Source organism: Oncorhynchus keta, unplaced genomic scaffold (assembly GCF_023373465.1).
Source record: "Oncorhynchus keta strain PuntledgeMale-10-30-2019 unplaced genomic scaffold, Oket_V2 Un_contig_19212_pilon_pilon, whole genome shotgun sequence".
Lineage (NCBI taxonomy): Eukaryota > Metazoa > Chordata > Actinopteri > Salmoniformes > Salmonidae > Oncorhynchus > Oncorhynchus keta.
The window spans coordinates 48859-67665 of record NW_026281343.1 but is presented as its reverse complement, the minus strand read 5'-3'; the positions used below and the strand labels follow the sequence as shown (position 1 = coordinate 67665).

General features: G+C 43.4%; 1 protein-coding gene across 1 annotated transcript in view; it reads right to left on the bottom strand.

The window, feature by feature from the left end:
* Nucleotides 1-1291: 1291 nt before the first annotated feature.
* LOC118379200 (IgGFc-binding protein-like) overlaps nt 1292-18807 on the bottom strand; it is a 52956-nt gene continuing 35440 nt past the window's right edge. Inside the window, exons 3-12 of the mRNA XM_052504453.1 lie at nt 7469-8722; nt 6738-7339; nt 5764-6337; nt 5398-5657; nt 4768-5112; nt 4005-4572; nt 3573-3772; nt 2049-2426; nt 1618-1895; nt 1292-1490 (exon numbers count right to left, since the gene is read on the bottom strand). Of these exons, the coding sequence (XP_052360413.1) occupies nt 1478-1490; nt 1618-1895; nt 2049-2426; nt 3573-3772; nt 4005-4572; nt 4768-5112; nt 5398-5657; nt 5764-6337; nt 6738-7339; nt 7469-8722 (4472 nt within the window). The 3' untranslated portion in view covers nt 1292-1477. The remainder of the gene's footprint in view (nt 1491-1617; nt 1896-2048; nt 2427-3572; nt 3773-4004; nt 4573-4767; nt 5113-5397; nt 5658-5763; nt 6338-6737; nt 7340-7468; nt 8723-18807) is intronic.

The window sequence follows — 18807 nt, the reverse complement described above, 5'->3', positions numbered from 1 at the left end:
TGTGGGATTATGGACTTGAAACTTGTTTTAACATCCATAATGAATGTTTGAACATCTTTTGAAAACATAGCAGCAGGTGTTACATGACAGATTTCAGTGGGAGATTATATGCACTCACAACAACTCTCCCTTTCTCTTTCACAGTGATATGAGAGAACTGACTGTGCTACAACTGAAGGAATTACATTTTCTGCCAAACCCTCGCCTTAGATTTTCAAAACAATTTCAGAAAGTGATTTGGAATGGTAAAATCATTACAATGGTAATCAATTCAATTCAAAATATTTACTATGTAATAGAAAGTACTAAACTGGATTTGCTGGATTAATTATCTCTAGATGTAATTTGATATCTAAATTATAAATTAGTGCAGTGATAAAAGCATCCTTCCGAATACACATTCATGGAATAAAAATTAAAATCTCCCTTCATAAAGGCATATGTTACTTCAAGGAAATAATGCTGTGGTGACTAGTCAAATACAAGCTTGTTCCTTGTTCATATAAAACATTCCCCATGCCCAGAAAACACTAGTCACCAGTGAAAGTCTACATACCCCTTGCACAGTCTTCACATTTTGCTGCCTTAAAATTACATTTAAAAAAGGATGAAATCTCTGGATGAAAATGAATACAAATGTAAAAAACGAAGATGTCTTCACATCCCAGAGTTGATACTTGGTGGAGGCACGTTTAGAAGCCATTACATTAATAAAGTCTGTAAAAAGCAGTACTCACTGAAGTGTTTTTAAGGACTAATGCAGTATTTACTGTAGTGTTGCGGACATGACTGTAGTGTTTATATTTTACTATAGTTAAACATACTTTTAGTATAATATAGTAACTACTGTATTAATGTCCATCATCATGTTTTGGGCATGCTTGTCAGCTGCAGGGACTAGAGAGTTTTTCAGGATCAAAATACATATGAAAGGAGCAAATCCCAGGGAACTCCCAAATGTAATGAGCTTGAGGAATTTTTTACAAAAACAATGGATAAATGTTGCCATAAGAGTTTGACAATGTTGAAAGAATCTTCTCCAACATTTGTCACAGCTGTAATCCCTTTTTAAATTTAATTTAAAACAGTGAAATATGAAGATAGTGGAAGTCTATACACCCCTTGCACACTGTATGTCCTGCCATGACATCTGAAGGAGGCCATATACTTCTGTGTACATAATCAACTATTTTCTATAGTCTGTCCCTAATGTAATCCCCTATGCAGAACATAGTAAAAGACCATGGAATGAATTATCATCTGGAGAAGTACAATAGAGACAATACATCAGTTCTTGATGCTTTTCTTGTCAACATTTTATTGTTTGGTTTTTACAGAATAATTTCACAAAATGTAATTGTTCGGTAAGAATAGAATTAAAGTTATCACAAACATTTATTGAAGACTGATTCTCTATCAGAGGTGATTAATCTGGGTAGTTAAAATGTCTTGTGGACGAAAGAATGTTCCATGGTGTTCAAAGGCCGCCACTGTAAGGGGTCAAAGAGCATACAACTGAGGTAGCTTTAACCCTAATTAAGTATACATTTTCACAACTTGAATGTTATTGATTGCTTTTCAGATTTGAATCAGTTCCAGATTTATACAGTTACTCACCTGCAGGTTGGGAAGTCCAGTGCATTCCAGCCATCCATGTATTCCTGCATAGTCCGGTTGAGACTAGGGCCCGGGATGTCTCCTGAAGGATTCAGTCTTCCACAAGCTCCACACACCTTGTCAGCCATGTGGGCACTCACTGTCACTATGATCTCCTGAGAGAGGCTGTATGACACCTGAAGGCCTGACATCCTCTCAATCATCACTGTCTTGTGATTGACCTTCACTGAGACCTCATTACTCATCAGGCGTGGTAGAGTCACCTTCTTACCGTTTATCTGTGAACAACATTGAAAGAGAAAGTAACACTGATGGAATAGTAAACCATCTGACAATCCTAGATACTGAAGGGAATTGGTGTCATCCATAAACGATATTTAACAATCTATATATATATATATATCAATCTATATATATATGAGGTGACTCACCCAAGTTTCATGCTTGCTGTTGACAGTGACGATCAGGTCATTAAAGTAGACATACACAGCAACAACGCTCTTGAGGCCAGTCTTCCCACAGGCCTGCAAGGCCACCACCACTCTGAACCACTCTTCCACAAGAGCATTGTCACAAACTTTGATGATCTCATAGGCCCCCATGGCTGTGATTGCGCCACTTCTTCCATTGAAAAGGGTGAAGGCACCATTAGTCTCCAACAAACACTTTTTGAGATAGCAGCCCGGGTGACCATCCTTGACCTGGCAGCTCTCGTCAGCCTTGCACTTGGTGGCCTCACACTTCACATCACCGGAGGCAGAGCAGGTGCAGAGCTCCTGGCAATCCTCTGACAACACAGACTCACCAATCTGAGGGAGATAAATAGGTATAGTATATTGTTTTTGTGGCAATGTACTGGACAAATACATGAGAGAATCTAGTTTGAGAAACAGATGCCTCACAAGTCCTCAACTGGCAGCTTCATGAAATACTACCCGCAAAACACCAGTCTCAACGTCAACAGTGCGGAGGCGACTCCGGGATGCTGGCCTTCTAGGCAGAGTTTCTCTGTCCAGTGTCTGTGTTCTTTTGCCCATCTTAATCTTTTATTTTTATTGGCCGGTCTGAGATTGCTTTTGCTTTTTCTTTGCGACTCTGCCTAGATGGATAGCATCCTGAAGTCGCCTCTTCACTGTTGACGTTGGGATTGGTGTTTTGCGGGTACTATTTAATGAAGCTGCCAGTTGCGGACTTGTGAGGTGTCTGTTTCTCAAACTAGATTCTCTAATGTATTTGTCCTCCTGCTCAGTTGTGCCCCGGGGCCTCCCATTCCTCTTTCTATTCTGGTTAACGCCAGTTTGCACTGTCCTGTGATGAGAGTAGAACACAGCATTGTATGAGATCTTCAGTTTCTTAGCAATTTCTTGCACGGAATAGCCTTAATTTCTCAGAACAAGAATAGAGTTTCAGAAGAAAGTGCCATTTTGAGCCTGCAATCGAACCCACAAATGCTGATGCTCCAGATACTCAACTAGTCTAAAGAAGGCCAGTTTTATAGCTTCTTTACATTTTCTTTAATCAGAACAACAGTTCAGCTGTGCTAACATAATTGCAAAAGTGTTTTCTAATGATCATTTAGACTTTTAAAATGATAAGCTTGGATTAGCTAACGCAATGTGCCATTGGAACACAGGAGGGATGGTTGCTGATAATGGGCCTCTGTACTATGTACTATGTACTCTGCCTATGTAGATATTCCATACAAAATCAGCCGTTTCCAGCTACAATAGTCCTTTACAACATTATCAATGTCTACACTGTATTTATGATCAATTTGGTGTTATTTTAAATGGACAAAACATTTGCTTTTCTTTCAAAAACAAGGAAATGTCTAAGTGACACCAAACTTTTGAACAGTAGTGTATATCTAATAATAATGTGTATTTGTGGAACATATTCTTCTATTGTAAAGTAAACACTACACATTGTTGGTGTATGTTCTAGGTAAACCCCACCTTGTATGTGCGTCCTTTGTGGTAGCAGCTGCACATGTCCCACTTAACACAGCCTGTCCCATTGAAGTAGTTGTCTGCATTGCAGGCACAGCCCTCGGCACAGGTGGTGGGGCAGGTGATAATGTCAGAGAGGCCGGGACATGGGTTGGCACAGATCTCAGAGCAGCTCTGGTAGTGGCTGTTGGCAGGACAGTCCAGGGCTACACAGGAATAGACTTGTGATTAGAAGTGATTAGACATGCAATATTGTGTCCAGCCACAACACTCAAGAATCAAAAATCACCTTTATTTGCCAAATACATTTACATGTACCAGGAATTTGACCTGATGAAATGGTGCTGAAAACAATCATCAGAATATACAGACCGAATATATATACAAAAGAAAGCCAAAGCCAAATGTGTCCCAATCCACAGACTTCTAAATACTTACGACAGAAGGTTGCTGTTCTCCAGTTACTGATGTTCACCCCAAAGTCCTGGCAGTCAATCATGTACGCTGATATGCTCTGACAGAGAACCTTACGGTCTCCCTCAGACAAGCAGACATCATAGACACAATCTCTGAAGTAAGAGGTGGGGTCTATCACATTGTGGCAGGCGACGAAGGGACCTTGAGGGTTTGTGATGATGCTACAGTCAGCCTCAAATATGAGTTTCTTCTTTGCCTCACACTTGGGGCAGAAGTCTCCGCTGCAGCCATCCTCACAAACCACATGTGGCACACTGATCTTCCAGGCTGCGCCAAAGGTCAGGAGGTCCTTGGTTAATTTCCCATCAGGCAGTTGAAACTCATCATTCTTGTTATCGTTGAAATTGCCACACAGACCACAGGTCTTGCCCCGGTAGTTGCCAGGGACGGTGACAATGATGTGGTACACAAGGTCATAGGTGACTCTCAGGCCGAAGTCTGTTGTGATGACATCATAGGTGCCCTCTTGGTAGGCCTGCACTGCTCCATTGTTAAGATTCACAGGGAGGCTCATCATAATTCCATTTACCTGGATGAATGGCATATCAAATGTGACCATAACAAATGGCTAGTATCAAGCCTCTTCTAATTATATGCACTAGGTTAGTTGTATACTTTATGACCTCTTATTTTCTGAAAGTGATTACGGAATTGTCTCATGTTAATTAATCAAACACAAAAAGAGTATGTGTGCATTTGTCATACAGTCAAATGAAATACTAACCATTATCATTCCTGCTTGATTCTTCCTTAGAACCAGGGTATTACCATAGACTTCTACAGCCACAAGCTTGGCAACAGACACCTTTGGATTATTTGACATGGCGTACCACTTCTCATTCTCCACCACAACAGAGAAGGGGTTGAGGCGTGTGCCCTCTAGATAGCAGCCTTGAGCTGCAGTGTAGGTGCAGGTACCTTGGAAGTCATATAAGCTGTTGTCAAAGGTCTTGTAATGTGGGTCACCTGAGATGGTGCAGACTCCCTTTCCAACAGCCTGGCAATCCCTGACACCGTTCTTCACCTCACACGTCTCATGGGGGCCACAGCTGAACTTCACACAATTCACCTGGTAAATAACATAACACATACATAATTAAGCCATGAAAATATACTTCACATCAAAAATTGTATTGTTTAGATGTATAGCTTAACACTTAATTTGATCAAGGTCAAACATGTTTCTTTTCTCAAATATTTAAATGTTCAACTAAACCATACATTGTTTCAAAATGTTAATACACATACAGCTTCATTTGAAGTATTTACAGAATTTAAACAAAAATACAGAAAATGGACTTAAAGGCAAATATATGACATTAGGCATACCTTACTAAGATCAAAGTAAACCTACCTTGCCATTGCATGTGCACTCCTCCTGACAGAGCCCATTGGGATGGAAGACTTGGCCATTTTTGTAGTATCTATCATTGTAAAGACAACCACATTGCGACAGGGGCACACATTGGTCTCCACTGAGAATGAAACCAGCATCACAAGCCCATCCTTCCTGACACAGAGTCTTACAGCTGGTGGGGGCAGACATGCTATTACAAGTAGCAGGGCAGCCATTTGCACAAATCTTATAGTGACTATTCGCAGGGTGTTTGAACTCTGGAGATAAATAGAATTAATGAACATTTGATTAGTGCATTTTGGGCAGCAACTGAAGAATAATACTGATATAAGTTCAATTTAAAAAATGGAAAGTCTGACTCACCGCAGAAGTCTTTGGACCTCCATGCAAAGACCTCAGCTCCATTCTGCTGGCATGCTGCAGTGTACGTTTGGAGGCTACTGCAGAGTGTGTTCTTGTTGCCATTGTTAAGGCATACATCGTAAACACAGTCATCGAAGAAGCTGCTGGGGTCCACCTTGGCGTGGCAGTTGCGGAAGGGTCCTTTGGGGTCTCGGATTTTACCACAGAACTCATTGGTCTCAAAATTCTCTTTCTGCGTGATGTCACAGTTTGGACAATGGTTCTTGTCTTTACAGCCATGGACGCAACCAGGGATCTCTGCAACTCTCCAGCTCTGACCTAACTCCTCTGGAGTGGCGGCTTGCTTTCCATTCTTCATCTGCATGTCATCGTTGAGTTTGAAGTTGTAGTTACCACACATGCCACACATTGCACCAGAATAAGTGTGGGGGATGGTGACAAATGATGTGGAGTGCCAGTCGTAGGACACTTTCACCCCAAAGTCAATGTGAATCACTGCAAAGCCACCACTCAGGTACACTTGCACCTTACCTTTCAGCAGTTTGACTGGGAGGTTGGTAAGCTCTTCATCTACCTGAAGAGAAAATGTAGAATGTTTGAATATGGGTGGAATGGATGAATCAAGAAGAGATACAGATATATCTATTTACAACAAACAGTGAATAATTAAGCGATAAGGACCGAGGAGGTGTGGTATATGGCCAATAAACTACGGCTAAGGGCTGTTCTTATGTACAACGAATCGCGGAGTGCCTGGACACAGCCCTTAGCCGTGGTATAGTGGCCATATATCACAAACCCCGAAGTGCCTTATTGACATTATCAACTGGTTACCAAAGTAATTGGAGCAGTAAAAATCCATGTTTTGTCATACCCGTGGTTTATGGTCTGATATACCATGGCTGTCAGCCAATCAGCATTCAATTTTCGAACCACCCAGTTTATAAGAGTGAATATATCCCAACATAACTCACCAGAACTAAACCTTTGTGCTCTTTACTGATGATAATGGTGTGTCCATAAACAACAACCTCCACCAACTTAGTGCTGGACCCTGCTTTTTTACCACGGCCATCATTTTGCACTAGGACATCAAAGTGCTCAAGGGCTTTGTTGTTGGTGCAAACGCCAGCCATCTGATACACACAGGTACCCTGGAAGCTGTAATGGTGGCCATCGAAGGTGCGGTAGTGTGGGTCACCAGACACCATACATGTGGAATAGACCATCGGGTGGCAGTCTCTCTTCCCATCAACCATCTGGCACTCTTGCCCAAGAGGACAGCCAGTGCTCTTGCATTCCATTTTCAAGCTGGATGAGTTGCAAGTACACCTCTCGATGCAGTGCTCATCAACCCAGAGGGATGCTCCAGCTTTCACAAAGCGATCATTGTACAGGCAGCCACACTGTGCCTTGGGAACACACTTTTTTCCATTAAGCACATAGCCCTTGTCACACGTACAGCCCTTCACACAACTGGTTTTGCACATGGAGAGACCTTCTGGGTCGTCACAGGTGGCAGGGCAGCCCCTTCCACACACCTCATAGTGACTGTTCTTTGGGCATTCGGGGGCATCTTTTGGGAGGATTAAGGGCAGAAATGATAAGAAAAGTATGGTTACACTGTCACAGCTAGTGTTCACCAGTCACCCTCGGGAGAATCCCTGTTGCTTGATACAAAATATGACACATTTGATTGACATACCTGGGTTACCAGAGGCAGGGGATCCATAGCCATTGGCATAAGCCCCACCAATGCTGTAGATAGCGAATGGGGAGTTTGTGTGGGCTATCTGGTGGAAGCTAGCTCCAGTACCATACAAGACCTCAGCCCATGAGTACTCGGTTCCGTCCACTTTGTGCCACTCGATGTTTAAGGGCATTGGGAGCTTGTCTACCGTGAACCCACCCAGGTCCTTGGTAAGAGCCACCATTACGAACATGTTGTGGAAGCCAGCTTGCCCTTCTAGAGAGTATGAAGTGCTGAATTGATCAGTTGGTAGAATGGTGAACAGAAAAGGGTCGTAGTATTGCTTCTTTCCTACGTCACCTCCGTTGAACTCATACAGGACCTGAATGCCTTTGTCAGCACTCAAGTAATAGGAATTTGGCCAGGTGACAATGAGCTCCAACGATTGTCCTGGGAACATTGGTAGTGTAAGGAAATCGATACCAGTTTGAATGACTTTGACTTGAGTGAACTGAGATGTTTGGATATAAAGACTATCATATCTGTTGATGTCTTTATGGAAAGGCAGTGGTGCAACAATGAATTCCTTCCCCCAACTCTTAACGGGCTGGAGCTGCTCATAGACATGGTTGCAGCCAGTGTATTTCTTAGTACAGCTGTGTCCTGAGAGAACTCCTACTGGAAACTTAGAGATCACTTTGGTGCTACTCAGATCAAACTGGCTCTGAATCTGTACACTCTCAAAGGGCAAAAGATCGATTGTCAGCTTGCTGCCTGCAAAATACTTTTGTCTTTGGAATGTCACCGGGCCAGTCAGATAGACCTCAACCCCAAAGTTCTTCTCTTTGTAGTTGATGATGGAAAACTCTTTGGAGAACCTATCACCAGCGGTCGACATGGGGGTGAAGATGAAGTACTCTGTTCCCCAGTCCTTCACGGGGTAGACAACAGAGGTGTCAGCAGTTTCCTTTTTGTAGTTGAGTGACAACACTGTGACCTCCTGGGAAGCTTCGATCAGGACAGTGGGGAGGTTCTTTTTACTGCCAATCATCTCTACTCCTTTGGGTAAGTCAAAGGACACGCTTTTACCAGGGTCAACTGTCTTCTCATAGACCTTCCCAAGGGCAGTTACCTTGACCTTAGTGGGTTGGAGGGAGGTGGGGGGAGATGCCACTTCAATCTTAAAGCTTGCGCCTTTATAGTCTTCAATATAATTTTGCATGAAGGCTGTGGCAAACTCTTTCCCTGCCGGCCCAGCAGAGCAAAGTCCTAGAAAACAATGTTTCAAAAATGTTCATAAAATCTATGGGGGAAAAATTAAAGTTCACTAAGGATAATAATTATTCAAGCCATCAACATCACACTATCTATTTTTGAGGCAACATAAATTCTGAAGGTAAAGTTAATAGTAAGGTTAATGCTACATAGTGCTACATAATTACAATATTATGATTTAGTTAGGGAAAAAACCTTTGTTATCTGACTCAGTTTAGCTTGAAGACAAAGACAACCTTGGTCATTTTCAGGAGAAAAACAACAAAATTACAACAGTTTACTATAAAATTCCGTAGTAAAGTGTAATACAGTATACCATAGTATACTTCACACTGTAGTATCCCTAGATCATGTATAGAACTTAGGGACAGTTTGAAATTTACTGGGGGGAGAGGCAGGTCCAACTCAAGGTGTCATCCCCCAAAAATGCATCCCCCCAAATATTTCCACATGACCCTCCCCTTGTACTGTAAAATAAAATTAACACCCTCCCCCTCATATAATTAACTCAAAATAATGTTGACAAGAACACATAACAATAACTGTAGCGATCCTGTGTTTATAAATGTTGGTATGACTTTATGCTTTTGTGGCACAATAGACCCCAGACAGGGCTACGGGCAAGAAGCTTGAGTGTTCACCAACCACCACAGACGAGCTCATTCTTCCTGTCTATTTCTGTAAGTACAGACGCTGGGAGACGAGAAGCAAGTACAGGGAGTGAATAGTTCATGAATAAACAGACAGGAAACAAAACACAAACAGTGTCTGGACAAGGGACACATAACGACAATAATGCTGACTCTGACAGATATAGGAGAGGTAATTAATAACGTCATTGAGTCCAGGGGAGTCCGATGAACTGTTGATGCACGGAACGATGGCGGCTACATGCACCAGAGGGAGCGGGAGCAGATGTGACAGTACCCCCCTTCTAGGGGCACCACCTGGCGTCCTACCTGGGCAAGCCTGACAGGCCGGCCGAGGCGTGGAAACCTGACGAGCCGGCTGAGTCATGGCGTCGTAGCCTGCCAAACCAACCAAAGCTTGATAACCTCTTGCACCAACTGAGGTATGTGGGAGCCTGACGAGCCAGCTGAGGCATCCCCGGTTGCTTCGACAGTGGCACCCGGACCCGACGTCACCAACAAAAACTAAAAACTCCCTGATGCTTCAAATAGTGGTGTCAGCATTTTGTAAGGATAGACGCTAGGAGACGGGAAGCAAGTACAGGGAGTGAATATTTAATGAATAAACAGAGAGGAAACAAAACACGAATAGCGTCGGACATGGGAAACATAACGACATTAATGCTGACTCGGGAAAGAAACTGAGGAAGTGACAGATATAGGGGAGGTAATTATTAACGTGATGGAGTCCTGGTGAGTCCATAGAAGCACTTATGCGTGTAACGATGGTGACAGGTGTGCATAATGATGAGTAGCAATGCCGGCCTCGAGCACCAGAGAGGGGAAGCGGGTGCAGACGTGACAGTTTCATTACACTGTGACCAATGATCAGCTAGGGGGAAATCAGATTTTCTACATATTCATAATTATATAAAATATATGCAACAAATTTTCCACCGAAGGTTTCTGTGCCATTGCCCCACACAACCAATTAACAAAGCAAACCGACTTTGGGCACTTCAATAACATCGATTGCTTGTTCAACACCAAAGTAGTAGACTGTTAATCTGGATAAAGAGAAAATACATCCCTCCCTACTAGAGCTGGCCCTATTTTGGTCGACTGAGATTTCTTTATTTAAGCAGTCTCAAACAAATATATTTTTTGATAGTGCACAAGACACCAATCTGATTTGCGCCTGTCTCAGTGGACTAATCCATTGTGGAGGCTGTAGGGGTGGCACAGTCCATCACTCTAAGACATGTGCTACTGAAATTGTATATGGTTATATTATGTAAGAACAATGGTGCAACTAGGGTTGCAAAATTACTGGAACTTTCAGTAAATTCCCTGGTTTTCCCAAAATACAGTTTAGAGGTGAACCTGAATCAGGATGGAATAAACAGGAAATCCGGAGTCTTCCAATTAGTATTTTTGGAAACCCAGTGAATGTATAGAACATTCCTCGAATTTTGCAACCCTGGGTGCAACACTAATAAAAAGTTGTATTATTTTATGACCAATGTGCTTTCACCCACGTTAGATAGCGGTCGCTGTCCGCAGTTCTGAAACATAGCTTAATCTTCTATGCGCAGTTGAATTGGTACCTTTTCCTAGACCATGTTGCTATGTGCATAATGGAAAAGTTAAACAGTATATTGGTGTTGAGAACAATGCGGCGGAGGCAGCAGTCGAGTGAGAAGAAAAAACAACCCTTGCCTTGTCTAAGAATAACACAGATAACACTGCTACTCCTACTGCTCTCTCTTCGTCCGCCCACGTGTTCTCGCACACCCCGAGAGCTTCTGGTCAGCGGGGTGGTGGCACCGGGATCCTCATCTCTCCCAAGTGGTCATTCTCTCTTTCTCCCCTTACCCATCTGTCTATCGCCTCCTTTGAATTTCATGCTGTCACAGTTACCAGCCCTTTCAAGCTTAACATCCTTATCATTTATCGCCCTCCAGGTCCCCTCGGAGAGTTCATCAATGAGCTTGATGCCTTGATAAGCTCCTTTCCTGAGGACGGCTCACCTCTCACAGTTCTGGGCGACTTTAACCTCCCCACGTCTACCTTTGACTCATTCCTCTCTGCCTCCTTCTTTCCACTCCTCTCCTCTTTTGACCTCACCCTCTCACCTTCCCCCTACTCACAAGGCAGGCAATACGCTCGACCTCATCTTTACTAGATGCTGTTCTTCCACTAACCTCATTGCAACTCCCCTCCAAGTCTCCGACCACTACCTTGTATCCTTTTCCCTCTCGCTCTCATCCAACACTTCCCACACTGCCCCTACTCGGATGGTATCGCGCCGTCCCAACCTTCGCTCTCTCTCCCCCGCTACTCTCTCCTCTTCCATCCTATCATCTCTTCCCTCTGCTCAAACCTTCTCCAACCTATCTCCTGATTCTGCCTCCTCAACCCTCCTCTCCTCCCTTTCTGCATCCTTTGACTCTCTATGTCCCCTATCCTCCAGGCCGGCTCGGTCCTCCCCTCCCGCTCCGTGGCTCGACGACTCATTGCGAGCTCACAGAACAGGGCTCCGGGCAGCCGAGCGGAAATGGAGGAAAACTCGCCTCCCTGCGGACCTGGCATCCTTTCACTCCCTCCTCTCTACATTTTCCCCCTCTGTCTCTGCTGCTAAAGCCACTTTCTACCACTCTAAATTCCAAGCATCTGCCTCTAACCCTAGGAAGCTCTTTGCCACCTTCCCCTCCCTCCTGAATCCTCCTCCCCCTCCCCCCTCTCTCCTCCCTCTCTGCAGATGACTTCGTCAACCATTTTGAAAAGAAGGTCGACGACATCCGATCCTCGTTTGCTAAGTCAAACGACACCGCTGGTTCTGCTCACACTGCCCTACCCTGTGCTCTGACCTCTTTCTCCCCTCTCTCTCCAGATGAAATCTCGCGTCTTGTGACGGCCGGCCGCCCAACAACCTGCCCGATTGACCCTATCCCCTCCTCTCTTCTCCAGACCATTTCCGGAGACCTTCTCCCTTACCTCACCTCGCTCATCAACTCATCCCTGACCGCTGGCTACGTCCCTTCAGTCTTCAAGAGAGCGAGAGTTGCACCCCTTCTGAAAAAACCTACACTCGATCCCTCCGATGTCATCAACTACAGACCAGTATCCCTTCTTTCTTTTCTCTCCAAAACTCTTGAACGTGCCGTCCTTGGCCAGCTCTCCCGCTATCTATCTCAGAATGACCTTCTTTATCCAAATCAGTCAGGTTTCAAGACTAGTCATTCAACTGAGACTGCTCTTCTCTGTATCACGGAGGCGCTCCGCACTGCTAAAGCTAACTCTCTCTCCTCTGCTCTCATCCTTCTAGACCTATCGGCTGCCTTCGATACTGTGAACCATCAGATCCTCCTCTCCACCCTCTCCGAGTTGGGCATCTCCGGCGCGGCCCACGCTTGGATTGCGTCCTACCTGACAGGTCGCTCCTACCAGGTGGCGTGGCGAGAATCTGTCTCCTCACCACGCGCTCTCACCACTGGTGTCCCCAGGGCTCTGTTCTAGGCCCTCTCCTATTCTCGCTATACACCAAGTCACTTGGCTCTGTCATAACCTCACATGGTCTCTCCTATCATTGCTATGCAGACGACACACAATTAATCTTCTCCTTTCCCCCTTCTGATGACCAGGTGGCGAATCGCATCTCTGCATGTCTGGCAGACATATCAGTGTGGATGACGGATCACCACCTCAAGCTGAACCTCGGCAAGACGGAGCTGCTCTTCCTCCCGGGGAAGGACTGCCCGTTCCATGATCTCGCCATCACGGTTGACAACTCCATTGTGTCCTCCTCCCAGAGCGCTAAGAACCTTGGCGTGATCCTGGACAACACCCTGTCGTTCTCAACTAACATCAAGGCGGTGGCCCATTCCTGTAGGTTCATGCTCTACAACATCCGCAGAGTACGACCCTGCCTCACACAGGAAGCGGCGCAGGTCCTAATCCAGGCACTTGTCATCTCCCGTCTGGATTACTGCAACTCGCTGTTGGCTGGGCTCCCTGCCTGTGCCATTAAACCCCTACAACTCATCCAGAACGCCGCAGCCCGTCTGGTGTTCAACCTTCCCAAGTTCTCTCACGTCACCCCGCTCCTCCGCTCTCTCCACTGGCTTCCAGTTGAAGCTCGCATCCGCTACAAGACCATGGTGCTTGCCTACGGAGCTGTGAGGGGAACGGCACCTCAGTACCTCCAGGCTCTGATCAGGCCCTACACCCAAACAAGGGCACTGCGTTCATCCACCTCTGGCCTGCTCGCCTCCCTACCACTGAGGAAGTACAGTTCCCGCTCAGCCCAGTCAAAACTGTTCGCTGCTCTGGCCCCCAATGGTGGAACAAACTCCCCCACGACGCCAGGACAGCGGAGTCAATCACCACCTTCCGGAGACACCTGAAACCCCACCTCTTTAAGGAATACCTAGGATAGGATAAAGTAATCCTTCTCACCCCCCTTCAAAGATTTTAGATGCACTATTGTAAAGTGGCTGTTCCACTGGATGTCATAAGGTGAATGCACCAATTTGTAAGTCGCTCTGGATAAGAGCGTCTGCTAAATGACTTAAATGTAAATGTAAGAAAAGTGAGGAGAGAGGAAAACCCATCTTAATTAGGTCTGTAATCAATAGCCTAACGGTTAAATGTGCCTGGCTTTATAAACAATCCATATATATCTACAGAAATAAGACAAATCCTATTTCTGTTGCCTTTTGAGTTGTGAGCTCTAAGCCTCACGCAACTCCAACATGTTGAATAAAGCAATTTTACAATTTCGGCTGTTTTGAATCTTTGCCATGCTGTAAGAATTTTATTTTTTTAGTCATGGACACTCCCACTCCCTACCTTGTAAGCTTACCCAGTATCTAAGGCTTGGCTTGACAATCTCACAATGTCATTAAACTTCTTGGTGTTTTGTAACAGATGTCTCTGTTCATTCATCACATTGATGCTGCACAGCTTAGGAATGATTGATTTTATCAGTTAACAAAATACATATATAGACAAAGATTTTAAAAAGTGACTGGGATTGCACAATAAAGTCAGGGACTTATTACCATTGTCCAATTTTTTACATAAATATATACAATTAGGCTACAGAGATAGACACATTGCAGAGATACAGACAACAAAATATGCTCAACCTCCAGATAAGAATGAGGGGGGAGTTTAAGTAGAATTCTTTAGCTTGTTTGTCTGGTCTGTAGCTATCGGCTATTCTTTAGATGCTTGGGGCTGCTGGTGAACTATGATGTGCAGGTATAATCAAATTGATACTGGACTAGCGCACTTGCCATAGTCTTTAGGGTGTCTACAGCTAAGTTTCCATCCAATTGGAGACACATTTTCATGTGAATATTCTAAAATATGTATAAAAGCATTATATATATTCCAGAGTTTCTGCTAGACAATGTGACTGTGAAGATTTTAATTTACTGGATATTTGAGAAATGTACATCCTTTCAGATCCGACCTGGCACAGCCAGCGCCGTCAATAGACAAGGGATATTAGCACATTTAATTGTCCTTAAAAACAGCCTATAACAACAACAACAAAAATCCTTGCGTTTTGATGTGTAGCATATGCAAAAGTTTATAGCCTAGGCATAGGCCTATCAGCTTACAGTGTATTCTGAAAATATTCAGACCCCTTCACTTTTTCCACATTTGTTACGTTAAAGCTTTATTCTAAAATAAATCCTCAACAATCTACACACAACACCCCATAACGACAAAAGGTTTTTCGACATTTTTGCAAATGCATAATTTTTTTTTTATACTTTAGTATTCAGACCCTTTGTTATGAGACTCAAAATTGAGCTCAGGTACATCCTGTTTCCATTGATCATCCTTCAGATGCTTCTACAATTTGATTGGAGTCCATCTGGGGTAAATTCAATTGATAGGACATGATTTGGAAAGGCACACACATGTCTATATCAGGTCCCACAGTTGACAGTGCATGTGAGAGCAAAAACCAAGCAATGAGGTCAAAGGAATTGTCCATAGAGCTCCGAGACAGGATTGTGTCAAGGCACAGATCTGGGGAAGGGTACCAAAAAATGTCTGCAGCATTGAAGGTCCCCAAGAACACAGTGGCCTCCACAATTCTTAAATGGAAGGAGTTTGGAATCACCAAGACTCTTTCTAGAGCTAGCCGCCCGGCCAAACTGAGCATTCGGGGGAGAAGGGCCTTGGTCAGGGAGGTGACCAAGAACCCACAGAGTTCCTCTGTGAAGATGGGAGAACCTCCCAGAAGCACAATTATCTCTGCAGTACTCCACCAATCAGGCCTCGATGGGAGAGAGACCAGACAGAAGCCATTCCTCAGTAAAAGGCACATGATAGCCCGCTTGGAGTTTTCCAAAAGGCACCTGAAGGACTCTCAGACCATGAGAAACAAGATTCTCTGATCTGATGAAACCAAGATTGAACACTTTGGCCTTCGTGCCAAGCGTCACATTTGGAGGAAACCTGGCAGCATCCCTACGTTGAAGCATGGTGGTGGCAGAATCATGCTGTGAGGATGTTATTAGCGGCATGGACTGGGAGAATAGTCAGGATCGAGGGAAAGATGAATATCTCTGGAGAGACCTGAAAATAGCTGTGCAGCGACGCTCCCCGTCCAATCGGACAGCGCTTGAGAGGATCTGCAGAGAAGAATTGGCCTGTAGGTTTCCACTATATGATATTCATCTAAAAATATATAGCCTACATAAAGAAAGAGAAGCTTAGGCCTAGCCCCAGAGAGATATAGAGATATGCTGGTGGCATGCTACATACAACACCGACATGCATTACTTTGTTAGATGGCTATTGTGTCTGCTACTCAGAAATAGATGTAGGCTTCAGAAGGTGTCTAATTCATTCATTTATCAGAAAATGTTGTATAACGATAAGCATTATATTGTTATCAGCTTTGTATTTTTCGGGGGGCAAAAAGATGGCAATTAGGTCTATCGGCTAAGGGAAACCCTGGACCATTTTCCTACCAGAATTGTGTTTCCATCAAATTGACTTGTTGCAGATAAAAGTCTGTGCGTGAATATGTAGCCGCATAAACATTTATTTTGAGGTTAAATTCCCACATACCGAATAAAAAAAAATTGCATTATCACCTCTGTGCCTACTGATGGTTTTGTCACAAAAAAATGTTGTTTATAGGTAGTCTTTACTGAATGTGCCCACTCTGGTATTGGTATGTGCACTCTAGCCAACAGTTCCCAGATACAGTGGAGGTATAGCCCACTACATGATGAGATTATTATGGACAAAAGTGCAAGATTACTTTTATTGTCAAATGTTAGCCAAGCATCGATTATCATTCACCATAATAAGACCCTAGATATTTATTGGAAAGGAGCATCAACCTCATCACTGTGCACTTTCACCACCCTGTGAAGTTCATCATAATTTATTTCATCTGTAGCTTAACAACCTGCATGCTTTCTCATGATGTTGTGACATTTTTCTTTATCTGACATGTAGGCTACTTTACACTAATCAATGTCAAGCCATTTTGATGAGGATGAAATTATATTTGGGATGAATGTGCGCAGGCCTTGAAGAGACTTTTGAAGTAGCCTAATCAGATTAAAACATTGTGACTGGTTGTGTTATGCCATATATAAAACGTAATACAATTTATAAGTTAAATGATAAATATTTAGGCTATATTGAAGCGTTGGTTCTAGGTGCGCAAAGAATAACCGCTCAGATTGGAGAGGAGACAGGGCATGTGTTAAGCTTTCCTGAATAAATGGGCCTGCTGGAGGCATATGTGGCCACATTATTATAGAAGGACTTGGGAGAATGATGATCTGCAACAGACAGAGTGCATTATCAGAAGTAAAAATAGAGCCAATACTTTCAGACTGCTACTGTGCCTTATCTGTCGAGAGTATACTCACAACTGATCTAAAATGAGTTATTCAAGTTATTCCAATTTAATTTTCAATGCAGCCTAGAGTAGAATGTTGTACTTGCTTGAAAACAATAATGCTATTATTCATTGCATTGTAGTGTTGTAGGCTAGTCTAGGTAGGATAATTGTATTGTCCCTAAACAACATCAATAGAGGAGATTTGAGCTGTGTGTCACATCTTGACTGTTCTTTCATGCACAATGATGCACCTGGGCTCTCCACTGCCTATCCTTATTCCTTTTGGTTCTTATGGAGTCATATTACAATTAATGCAGTTTTGAATGCTTTTATGTGTGGTATGATTGCTAGTTAGCCTATTGAAGATCTGGACAAACAATCCACCTACCACTATTGTTACTATGAATGGTTACTATGAGTGCAGGATAGACCATTAGACAGGTAGACTATAGTGACCTGTGGTATAGTAAAAGTTAGCACATGGAAAAGCGTAGTGCGTAAGGAAAGTACTAAACACCTTGATTAAGGGGAGACACATGCAAGTAAAACATGCAAATAGCAAATGTAAACCGGGGGAAAAATGCACTACCCTCCCCTGTACCCAAATAAATTTTAAAAATCCCCCCAGAGCAACAAAAAAAAGTTTTACAACCCACCCTATTTTGGATCACCCCTCTTCCCCAGTAGTAAATAGCTATCTGTCCCTTACTATCTAATTTTGTAGAATACTATACTACACACTGTAGTATCCCTCGATCATCTGGTGCTGTTGGTAGGCTGGACACACGGCATTTTCAACCATGCTTTTTTCGGATAATAACTAGTTCAATGCATCCACCGTGGGCCCAGTTTCATAATATTCCCATATGCACAGGTGCTTGCCGTAGTTTTGAAGTAATCCAGAAAAAAACAGGCCTTATTTTAGGGCGTTTTTCACCCTAATTAGTTTTCAACCTAATAGTTCTATTGAGCACTGTGTCACCAACTCGCCTTCCAAACGTTCTATTCCCAGTTTATTGTTGTTCTACGTCACAATGCCTGTTTGCTATTGTTGGCAATGAGATATGCGTTGCTACCACGTTGCTGGTAGTTAAAATATTAATAGCAAGTTAAAGAACTCTGAGGTCGTCCCATTGTTTACTATAGGGAAATATAGGTGTGTCTGTTTATTTTGCCAAATATCTCACAATATGTATATTTAGATTTTTTCAAACTGGACACCATTTTAAATATGATAATCTCCCCCTTTCTAATTTTGTAAGGCTGGGCAGCGTACTCTGTTGTCATCAAACGCTAGCCCTGAAATTACCTTTTGCCCATGGAACGCTGAGCTCCCCACATTGTGAGGCATGCTGGCTGGTATATTTCGCCAAATATCTCCAATGTGTATATTTAGATTTGTTCAAGTCGGACACCATTTTAATCAGGATAATCTCCTCTTTCTATTTACATAAGGTTGGGCAATGAACTCTGCTGTCATCGATCGCTTGACCAGAAATAGTCAAAAGTTTTTATATTTCTCTACTTCCTCACCATCGAGGTGCGGATGTTTACTTTCTATA